Source organism: Gymnodraco acuticeps, unplaced genomic scaffold (assembly GCF_902827175.1).
Source record: "Gymnodraco acuticeps unplaced genomic scaffold, fGymAcu1.1, whole genome shotgun sequence".
Taxonomy (NCBI): domain Eukaryota; kingdom Metazoa; phylum Chordata; class Actinopteri; order Perciformes; family Bathydraconidae; genus Gymnodraco; species Gymnodraco acuticeps.
The window spans coordinates 59,976-71,758 of NW_022990212.1; the positions used below are offsets into that span (position 1 = coordinate 59,976).

Below are 11,783 nucleotides of genomic sequence, written 5' to 3' on the forward strand. Positions count from 1 at the left end.
TCAAACAAACACTTCAACTTGTACCATTTACAATCTGTATGTTTGAATATGGATCTGAAGTTGGCGTGACGTTGAAGCAGCGACCCTGCTGTAGTTCCTTTATAGCATAATGTTAGCATTTTGCTTCTTGCGACTATATTTATGCTTAGAAAATTATAAAAGTAGGATAGACATGTGGATATTATCCAGCTGAACAAAACGTGATCCGTCTCTTAAATGTGTCTCAACCACAGACCTTATTGCGAGCTATTTTCCAAAATCCTATGGAGAAATTGCATTGTGTTTTTGACGAAGGAACCGGAAGGAGTTTACATCCGGGTTTTAGGATGCGTCACTGCGGTTCTCTATTGCGAACGTAATAGAGAAGCAAACAAAGCATATCTGAAAGTACAAGCCTGGACGGCAAAACTTTATACCCAGTATATTGCCATAAATATGATGATGGATTATCAGTAAAAATGTCTACTTGACACAAAGACATTGGATTAACCTTGAGCGGCGTTTTTATTCCGTTGAACACAACTTTTGATCACAAATCAAAAAAGGTAAGACGTAATTATTGTAATATTTTTGAAACCGGATGTTGTTTACTTTCTCTTTTCTGGCTGATAGCTCCAGGAATTTGGGGTCGTACAGTTATGACATTACATGTGTGGAATCTGTGGAGTCTCAGCTTTAATCGGATATCTTGTTTGTGCCGTTACGATAAGTAATAAGGGCATTTCTACCGTGAGTGCTGTGCAAAAGTCCGTTAGCATTAGTTAGCATTTTTTCGCTCCATGCTAATTCAAAGGCTTGGTATTACTCTTGTGTTTCTTTTAGCTAAAAATGGTTCATATTGTCAGTTAGCTGAGTTTCTTACCGTTAAAAGGGTATGGAACATTAATAGTTTCATAAATGTTAAGAAGCCCTGAGACATAGTCTCGTAAAAAAACGGTGGGAGGGGTCCACTGGGGGGACCCTCGGGTTTAAGTGGTTAAGAATTATCAGAACATTTCAAAGGGGACGCAGTCACATTGGATTAACCTATGGATTAACTACACCATCGTTTTTTATCGTTTTAATGCCATTGAAGACCAGTTTAGACCAGACAAAGACAAAGGTAAGCCATGTTAGCGTTGTGGGCTACCTAGCGCCACTTGTTTTGATGTACGTTTTTGTTGATAACATCACGAGTTTGTATCTTTCAGATTATGTGTCTCCTTGCGATCATAAACGATGTGTTGGATGTGCACCTAGGATAAGTAATAAGGGAGCTAGGAGTGATTATCGGTGCAGTAATAGGTTAGCATTTTTCGCTCAGGGGTCATTTAGATGTTTCTTATGAGACTTGTGTTTTGTTTTGGTAAAAATGGTTTGTATCGTCAGTTAGCTGAGATTATTCCCGTTAATCTGGTATAACACATTAATAGGTTCTTAAATATTAAGATCCCCTGAGACACAGTGTCGTGAAAAAAACAACTAAAGTATCCGCCGGCGGGGACCTTCGGGTTTAACAGGCTAAAGGAAATAAAACGAATGTGTTGTGTTATATTAGCTGTACAATTTACCACATATGGTGTTCTTAGTTTCTATACCTCCTGTGTTTTACATGCGACTTATCAATTATTGGCGAACGGCATAAAACATGATAGTAAAACCATGCTCGTAGGCCTATCTACAACCTATAGAAAAGCAAAACGGCGTCAGTTTAAAGTAATTCTGTCCTCCTGCTTACCGCATCATTTATTAGAATACATTTCTTAACAAGAGAACATAATCGAGGGGTGATCAATAACATTTCCTTATTTATTTATTTCTCAAACAGACGTTTGTTTAATCATTTTAAGATTGGCTTTAATTCTTCATATATGATAAATGAGAGGTAACATTTTATTTATGGTATTATTTCCACATATTTCTCTCCATTCTTCCTTCTGCCAACGGTGTCGCAGTTTCTCGTATCTCCCGTTTTTGTGCTTAGTGCGTAGCCTACGCATGGGTCAGAGTTTGCGTGGAGGACCGCACATTTTCCCGTCAAGTTTATTTTTTATAAATCGCTAACATTACGTAGAAACTGGCGTACGCCATCTTCTGAGCGTACGCACCGTTTATAAATGAGGCCCCAGGTGCGACATAAAACTTCAAATTCAACCCAAAGTGCTGCAGAGGCTGAAGGAAATGGACCGAAATATTGGGACTGTAATTTTGACCAAAATAAATAAATTGGGAACCAAAGGTATTACATTTCAATTAGAGGAGCACATGGATATCTGCAGCACATTTTACAGCAGGGGTGGGGAACCTCTGGCCCCCGGGCCGTATACGGCCCGCGAGACCATTTGATACGGCCCTCGAGGTAATTTATAAACACAAGCAAAAAATAAAAAAAATTAAGAAATCTTGACCGCAAAATAATTAAACAAGCGAGTGCCTGTTTTTGTCATCACGTGGTATATGTCTCCTCTGACAGGGGTGGAGTTCTGACGGAGAGCACCAGAACGCGGCTCCGGCACTTCAGATAAGGAGCCGTACACATGCCGCAGTTTTTGCGTAGCTGTGTCTTTAGTTGAAAGCCCAGTGGCATCTGTTCATCCGTCATACTGATCATACAGTCAATAACTTTGTTATTATTAGCATCTGGTTAGCTAGCTATGCTAACGAATATGAGAAGCTTTTTCTACAACCAGTGAGGTAAAGGCACATCTTTATATGATCATTATAGTTATAAAAAAATAAGAGAATGAAGTAAACTACTATATGACAGTAAATAAAAGTTGTTATTAATAAACAAGAATACAGTTTTAAAAGGGGAGTGATCTGTAAAACATCCATAAAGAAAAATAAATCTGCTTACAGTTCTGTTTCATATGGGTGTTGAGAGATGTATCCATAGAGCTCTTAATGTTGCTCTCAAAGTGCACCAGATTGGTGCTTTTAACTTCAACATTTAAAAAAAACCTTCCCGGGGGAGCATGCCCCACGGACCCCCCTAGAGGAGGTTAAGTCCCACCCCCACTTAAATCATGTTCACATGGATATGAAACTAAATACATTTGCACACATCTTGTGTCCATATCTTTCTGTTTTGGTGGTCATGCCACACCGTGCACTTGCATGCATACGCGAGTCATGGTAAGATATCTGGATTAAGAGTGTCACGGCTGGAGGGCAAGGTACACAGGACCCAAATGCAGAATATCCAAATCCAAAATACTTTTATTGCAGAACTAGCAACAAAGTAAAATTAGGCAAAGCAAACCACAAAAATACCTCTGAACAAAAACCTAACAACAACATCAAATAATCTCACAAAGACAGACAGAAAAACCAGAACTTAAATGCACACAAGACTAATCACACAAACAAGACACAGGTGAGGAGGGAGGAGAAAACACAGGGGCACCAGGTGAACACAATCAGGTAATCAGGTAGGAGGGAACACAGAAGAGGCTTCTCAATACTCAAATTTCCCCTTCTCGACTCCCCTCCTCGGTTCCCCTCCTCGAGACTTAGACCCGCCCACAGGAGATGCGAGCGGAGGACCGGGTGGCGCAGTGGTCTGTGCATCCGATCATCAGATCAAGGGGGAGTGCTGGGGAACTCCAGTTCGAAACCCGCTCCTGCCGCCACTGCGTCAGGCCGTTGTGTCCTTGGGCAAGACACTTCACCCGGATTTGCTCCTGTGGGTATTGTCCACAGTACATGTATAATACCAATGTGCAGGGGCGGACTGGGGGGAAAAAGTGGCCCGGGGATTAATTGACAGACAGGCCCACTTAATGCGCGGCATGTATCGGCCGGCCGGCGACGAAAGTATGTTACTTAACAAAAAACCCTATGCATTTTATGTTATTTTGGACAATTATTCATATAGTAATCACATTACCTGAGCCCTTGAGTTGCCTAGAGCAAAATAGTTACGGCATATATTTAGTGATTTTAATGTTAACAGATCATTGATGCAATAACATTTTGACCCAATTTGCCTGACTTGACACATGGAATAAAACATGGGCGTAGGAAGCATCCTCAATGTGGGTGAGACAATTGAACAGGGGATGTGGGCAGGTGGTGGACCTCACCTCCTTTAGGGGGGTCCGGGGGCAAGCTCCCCCGGGAAGATTTTTTTTTAAATGTTGAAGTTAAATGCATCAATCTGGTCCATTTTGAGAGCAAAATTAGGGACTAAATCTATGGCAGTCAGTCGGGGCTTGGACTGTGAGCCGTAGGGTCGCCGGTTGAAGTCCCCGACCAGACCTATTTGGAGTGTGGACTTCTACTTGGAGAGGTCCCAGTTCACCTCTTGCCCTGGTGCCCTTGAGCAAGGCACCAGACATCCCCCTTCCCCCCTCACTCCCATTGCTCCGCGGGCGCTGTACAATAGCTGCCCACTGCTCCTAGTACTAGACTCCTGGTACTAGGATGGGTTAAAAGCAGAGAACACATTTCACTGTGTGTGCTGTGTGCTCTGCATGTGTGACCATTACAGAGGGTTTCATCCCTCCCAATTCCTTTTTTCCCAAATTCTTCTTCTTCTTCTTCTTTCTTCTTCTTCTTCTTCTTCTTCTTCTTCTTCTTCTCTTCTCTTCTTCTTCTTCTCTTCTTCTTCTTCTTCTCTTCTTCTTCTCTTCTTCTTCTTCTTCTTCTTTTCTTCTTCTTCTTCTTCTTCTTCTTCTTCTTCTTCTTCTTCTCTTCTTCTTCTTCTTCTTCTTCTTCTTCTTCTCTTCTTCTTCTTCTTCTCTTCTTCTTTCTCTTCTTTCTTCTTCTTCTTCTTCTTCTTCTTCTTCTTTTCTTCTTCTTCTTCTTCTTCTTCTTTTCTTTTCTTCTTCTTCTCTTTCTTCTTCTTCTTCTTCTTCTTCTTCTTCTTCTTCTTCTTCTTCTTCTTCTTCTTCTTCTTCTTCTTCTTCTTCTTCTTCTTCTTCCTTCTTCTTCCTTCTTCTCTCTTCTTCTTCCTTCTTCTTCCTTCTTCTTCTTTCTTCTTCTTCTCTTCTTCTTCTTCCTTCTTCTTTCTTCTTCTTCTTCTTCCTTCTTCACCCATATAAAACAGAACTGTAAACAGATTAACTTTTTCATTCAACATTTATTTGAACAGCAAGTGGAGGCAAAAGTGACTGCACCCAAAACAATAAACCTGCTAGCTAACTAGCCTAAACTCAGTAACAGAATGTGGGCAACACGTTCTTCTCCACAGCCGCGCGACCTCTGAGTCAGACGTCACTTCCCCCTTTTCTATCCTACGGGTACAGCCGTACAGCCACTCCCCCTGAACCCTGTTGTAACAACATAATAAACTTTTTGGGGATGCAGCTTGGGATGTGAGGACATGGCTTAGAAAGGGCGTGTCGCCTTCTGTCCTGCCAGTGTTGGCAGGACATGAATTAAAATGTCGAACTCGGAATTCATTTTAAGGACATTTCGGCCAGGGGTGTAGAGCTATATTTGTTTAAGCACCGGATTGGCAAAAGAGGAGAGTGTGTGCACCAGTCTGCCTTGATCTATGTATTCATGTCTGTGACCCTCACAGTATCTGCTGCCCGCAGCTGTTTTATAGAAGGAAAACCTCCTTCACTTCATGAAATCTCTGCAGCACCAGGAGGCAGCGGGAGGGTTAACTCAGCCTCTGAGAAGAGGAGCGCGCAGTGCCTTTCACGCACCGCCTTTCACGCACCGCCTTTCACTGTGTTTACCTTCAGAATCATTAGAAAGGCTAAAGAGCGGTGTGGCTGATGTGTTTTAACCACACACACCTCTACACATACACACACGATTTAAACGCAGACTTTTGTTCCTCCATGTTACGTTGTTATTGTTTCACTGAGCGGACCCACACATTTTTTTCAAACGCTCCCCTTTTTGGTCCATCTGCGTGGTTTTGTGCGCTGTGATGATTCGGCTGTACCTTTAGTAATGAATATGAAATGTTGTGAGGAAATCTTTCCACCAATAATTCCAATAAGTAATCCAAAATGTATTCACTTCAGGTTTACGAAAGTAACAGTAATCAGATTACTCGTTTTTCAAATGTAACGCGAGCTGAATACAGTTACTTGATTTTTGTATTCTGATTACGTAACACCGTTACATGTATTCCGTTACAACCCAACCCTGGCCACACCCCACTGGGCTGGGCTGGGCCGGAACACTTACAAATGTGGGCCGGTAGGATTTAGGTAAGCACAAAAAAAAAAGGGAGTGGCCGGAACACTTACAAATGTGGGCCGGTAGGATTTAGGCATACAAAAATATTATTTTTTTTTCTTTTTTATAAACTTTTATTTAATTTTTTTTTGGCCCTCCGGCCCACACACAGCACCGGCCCACCGGGGAAACTCCCGGTGGCCAGTCCGCCCCTGCCAATGTGTACCTGTAAAAGCGCCTCGATGTCTTCGAGGCGTGAAGATGGACGGTGTGGCGCAGTGCGCTGTGCAATGATCATCAGATCAAGGGGTGAAACCCGCCGCTGCTGCGTCTGTAAAGCCGGTGTGTCCTTGGGCAAGACACTTCACCTGAACTTGCTCCTGTGGGTATTGTCCACAGTATCTGACCATTGCATCTATCATATATGTGTAATGTGTGTATATGTAAAGCGCTTTGAGTCATTGATAAAGCGCTATAATAAATGTAAGGAATTATTATTATTATTATTAATTATTATTATTATTATTATTAATTATTAATTATTATAATTATTAGAGGAGGGGAAGCAGCAGACGTTTAAAGAAATGAGAACTCCTCTCCTCTGAGCGGTCATTTTAAAGAGACGTCCGTTCATTATTACGTGGCAACAGCTGCATCAGCTGTCGAGTGTTTTGTCATAGCGCTGTATCTCTGTTAGATCAGCTGAACATTGTTCCCCCACATATTTACTTTGAATTCATTGAGAGTGCGGTATAATGAGACAATAACAGGCTACAGATGCGGACACACACACACAAATATATTTATATAAATATATACAATTTAAAGTATGAGAGCACTCTCATAATAACGTAACACAATCAGAGACTGGATATTTCCCCCCCCCCCCCCTCTCTCTCTGGTCGCTGAAATGGGGAATTGAAATTACGGGCCAAAAGTTGTATTTACAAGTAGGCCTATTAAAAGTAAGCAGACACCAAACCAACTGAGACATTTACGCACTGTACCACACACACCTACAGCTCCTAAAGCATAAGCCGTTGTGTATTTTATTATGTGAAGCAATGGTCTTAGAAAAATATCGACTCTTTGTTCGTAGATATCTACTAAACTAAAACAAATAAAGAGAGTAGGCCTGTTATACTGAGTGATATATATTATACACACTGCTCTGCTTTCTGCACGGACCTTACAGCTGTTCTCTCTGGAAACATCGCGACACGATGAAAGCAGTTTCTAAAATAATATCCAGGGGATGCATGCATAGCTGTCATTGGCTGAGATAAGTCCGGCCGTGCGTCACGCCTCCACCGTTCCCGGAAATGCATCCGTGGAGGAGCCGTGGAGGAACCATCAGTGTATCCTCGGTTATAGCTCCTCCAGAGAGCCTCCTCGACGCTCGATGCTCGGTCCTCGGTGTGCATTTAGAGAAATGAGACGTCCTTCACAATGGCGCGCTGAAATTCATTTCCGGGTCACTACCGGAGGACCGAGGAGTCGAGGAGTCGAGGAGGGGAAATTTGAGTATTGAGAAGCCTCTAGAGACAGGAAACCAAAGACAGAACTAGACATGACAAAAACGCAACACAGACAGATCGTGACAAAGAGGTTGCTTTTTCTTTGCACAGCCTGAAAGAAAGGCCAAATGAATGGGCTGTGATTTTAGTATTTTTAAGCAGAGGTCAATCATTTGTACGGCCCTTGGAGGATGTTGAAACAATTGAAATGGCCCTTGAGAGGAAAAAGGTTCCCCACCCATGTTTCACAGCAGTGGTTCCCAACCTGGGGGGCGCGCTCCCCTTGGGGGCGCCAAAGATCGCAGGGGGGGAGCCAGGCCTCAGATGATTTGAGGCCAAATATCATATTTAGACTTTTAAAAAAAAGAAATGTGTTTACATATAATTGTAAAGCAATACATGATTGTCACTAAAAGCCTTGTCTCTACATTACAATAAAATATAAAAAATAATTGATTAATTAATTTGAATAACAATTCAAGTTAGCTATTAAAGGCATAAAAAGACAGAAATGTATAATTCTTTCTTTAATAGAAATGTTTCTTCTGCCCGTAAAGTGTCCAAACCAGGCTTGTCTGGATAAGCGCATTTTTAAAACATAGTCATTGTCCATGCCGGTCTCAGTTGGATTATTTGTCACAGTTGCTCCAATCAGATCGGTCTCCTCCATTTTGTAGATTATTTACGATTTTTGAATCCACATAAACACATCGGCAAAATCCGGCTTACTTTGAGAATGTGTTTTAAACAGTTTAATCCCTTTGTGAATTGTTTCCACTTGCGCTGTCCTTTAATTTCTTCATACAGCGGGAATCCAAATGAATTAATCCTGAGTCCAATAACCATCAAAGTCACTCCTTAAGTGCTCCTTAATTACGCTTTCCTCCTCCTTTAACAAAATAATTCACATTCATCCAGTTTGTGACAGTAGTTGTAGCATTTTTGAGACTTTTAAACTTTAATTTGTTAACTATGATTAGTAGAACAAAAATTAAACGTGCCAAAATGAGCATGTACCAAACATGTAATCCTGGAAAGGTATTAAAAGCTCATCCATACAGTGGGTGTTTCTCAATCGCGAGGATGCTGGCTTGGTAGTCGCGTACTTCCAAGTCACTTCCTTCAGAAACGAAGCAAGTATGCTTCCAAGCCACGGCTTCGGAAAACGAAGAAGAATGGAACAGGCTAACAAGTGTGCCACTCTCGGTTTCAACATAAACTGTACCGAAAGTAAATACCTCACGATGTCTATGTAATTATGAACTTGCTTTACTTTCACGGAACACATGTTTGGTGATAACAAACAATGTAACAAAGTAACATATTTACCAACACATGTTCTACGCCACTACATACTTACATTTAAATGTGTGCTGCGTCGGTTCAGCCATTCTCCGCAAGGGTTTTTGAAATTGGTCTGTGCGCAAAGCATTGTGGGGATTTTAAGGACGCGAAGTCTACCCATGTGCCACCTCGAAATTTCCCCCAAACCAAGGACGCGGCCTCGGTGGAATTTCAAGTATGCTGGAGATTGGAACAGTCCTTCGGCGGCACTCGATGACGTAGCATCCTTGAAATATTGGCTTGGAAGCCAGTATCCTCGAGATTGAGAAACGGCCAGTATCTTTAATGGTTGCATGTATACAGATGGTAGTGGCACTGTGTTAGAATGCAGGGGAAGGATAGCCATTCATCCTCTCATTTAACATCACTTTAAGCGGTTTTAGATGTGTTTACTTGTCAAAGAGGTGCAGCTGAACAAAATAGAGCTATTCTAAAAAGTTATTATACCTCCAAAAGAACGGAAAGGATCGAAGAAGACACTAACAATAACCAATACAAATAAGCGAGTAGGGTTTGGAATAGATACTGTCATTGTGCGACAGTTTATGCTGTTTTTCTGAGATGTCCCCTGTCATGTAGAGTAATGAGCTCTATTTTTGAGGAAGGCTTAAGCGAAGGAAAACAACTGACTTGCCCCAGGGCCTGTGCACTAAACAACAGCTCAGTTTGTTCTCTCTTTCATATTCTCATTATATTCTCTGTTGAAGCCCATTCTGCCATTGTTCAGTTGCTGCATATAAAAATAGACAACAGCGTGTAGAATAGAGAAGTGTTGCTCAGTGCTTATTGTTATCGCTACAGTGGATGCAGTGCATCATGGGTATTGCATCCATTGTGATTAGGCCTTTGAATGTAATTGCACGTTTGTATTGTTCTCCCTGCAGATGGGACAAATCAACCCCACTGTCAGACTGTATGTGGTCACTCTGGACGGCAGCTCCCTGACTACTGAGCTGAGACCTCCTGACAGCTTTGACAAGAGGTATGATTACACACATCTTAAATATGCTTATTCAGAATCACCATCAGAATACCTTTATTCGTCCCACAGAGAGGAGATTTACATTGTTACAGCAAGTAAAGAGCCAAAGAAAGCTTGATATTAAATAAGAGGCATGCATATAAATATTAAAGATACAAGTAGAAGTTACAACATTTACAAAATACACATCCAGTACCAGTAACTTTTGTGAGCTAGCAGCCAGGTGAGAGTATAAAGGTTCAAGTAAATATTGCACAAATACATATTTATTGCAGAAGACTAATTGAATGATCTAACTAAGGGTAGCCATTACATATATAATACTTATAAATACTATTTATATTGCAGATAAGAAGTATTTCGCAACAGGGGTGTTATAGTATTTGTTGTTATATGTGTGGGGCGTCTACCAGGGTGATTGTAAAGTCTGATGCTGCAGGAAGGACGGACCTTAGTAGTATTTTGTATTCGTTAGTGCTTGTGGTGGAAATTCCACACTTAATCACGTTCTGGTAAGAAAATAACAAATATACAAGCTTAAACCAAAGTGGTGTTATAGAGTTATAGCATTTAACAGAATAAATCATATTTCCTGCTGGAAAGGACAGATAACCATACACCAATGTGTGCTTAACCCTTCTCTTGCGTTTCGGGTCAAAAGTGACCAAATGACTTTTATTTTAATCATAAATATTGTGTTTTTCATCCAATTGCCTCAATACCTTATGTTATCCTCCACACTAGGCCTCTGAACATATACACTTGATGATCACCACTTGCATTGAATGTTGAGTGATTTATTCAACAGTGAAACACCCTTGACGTTTTTGGTCAGATTTGACCGCCATAGAAAATGAATGGGTTTGAGTGTATTATGTTCATCCTGCAGATGGAAAACATCTATACACACGTTACGGGAACCTCTCCCTTTCTCGCGCTGTATGATACAATGTATCATAACTTCTCACAGGTGCAGCTCTGTGCCCCTCGAGAAACACAAACCTCTCACTTTCTCGAGCTAAATGCGCCTCCCTTACTGGCTCTCAAGCAGTTATATTTGTGCCTTGCTCACATTTGACTCATTGACACAATGAGCAGGCGACCGATTAGGCGATTTTCTGTACGAGGGGCTCTGGTCACATTTTTTTAACCAGATGAAGAGGAGATTGAACCAGATGAAGAGGAGATAGAGGAAGATGTCTCAGAAATGGAAGACAACAGTTATCCAGACTATGAGCCTACAACAGACCAGGAAGAGGCACCTGAGGGAGAGGCCCCTGAGGGAGAGGCCCCTGAGAGAGAGGAGGGAGAGGCCCCTGAGGGAGAGGCCCCTGAGAGAGAGGAGGGAGAGGCCCCTGAGATAGAGGAGCCTGAGGTGACATTCCACAATTTTGCATTGCCAACTATGTGCGTGAACACACACACACACACACACACACACACACACACACACACACACACACACACACACACACACACACACACACACACACACACACACACACACACAGAAGGGTTAAGAAATCTGACCCTGTTACACATAAATGCAATGTTATTTATACAGAGGAGACAAAAGGGGGGGGGGGGGGTCCCAGCTAGGGAATCCACATTACAGTCCCAATAAGGGTGGGGGGCAGACAGAAGGGGAAGCACAGCATGTTAATTACAACCCTAACAGATATGATAATTGTCTGACAATGGTCAGGGCGACAACCTTCTGTCTGAGAACATTTCATAGCCAGGAAACCTTCATAGATATTGAATCACTGTAAATTCCCATCATAGTACTCACTGATTAGTATTACTATGTGTTTTCCCAG

The 11,783-nt window shown here is 41.8% G+C and overlaps 1 protein-coding gene across 1 annotated transcript in view; it reads left to right on the forward strand.

Annotated features, from left to right (window-relative positions):
- The window catches only part of LOC117547581 (inactive dipeptidyl peptidase 10-like), a gene marked incomplete at its 5' end in the record, with an annotated part of 75,242 nt that overhangs the window by 57,231 nt on the left and 6,228 nt on the right, over window positions 1-11,783 (forward strand). The window contains 1 exon segment of the mRNA XM_034218400.1: window positions 9,866-9,963. Within this exon segment, the coding sequence (XP_034074291.1) occupies window positions 9,866-9,963 (98 nt within the window).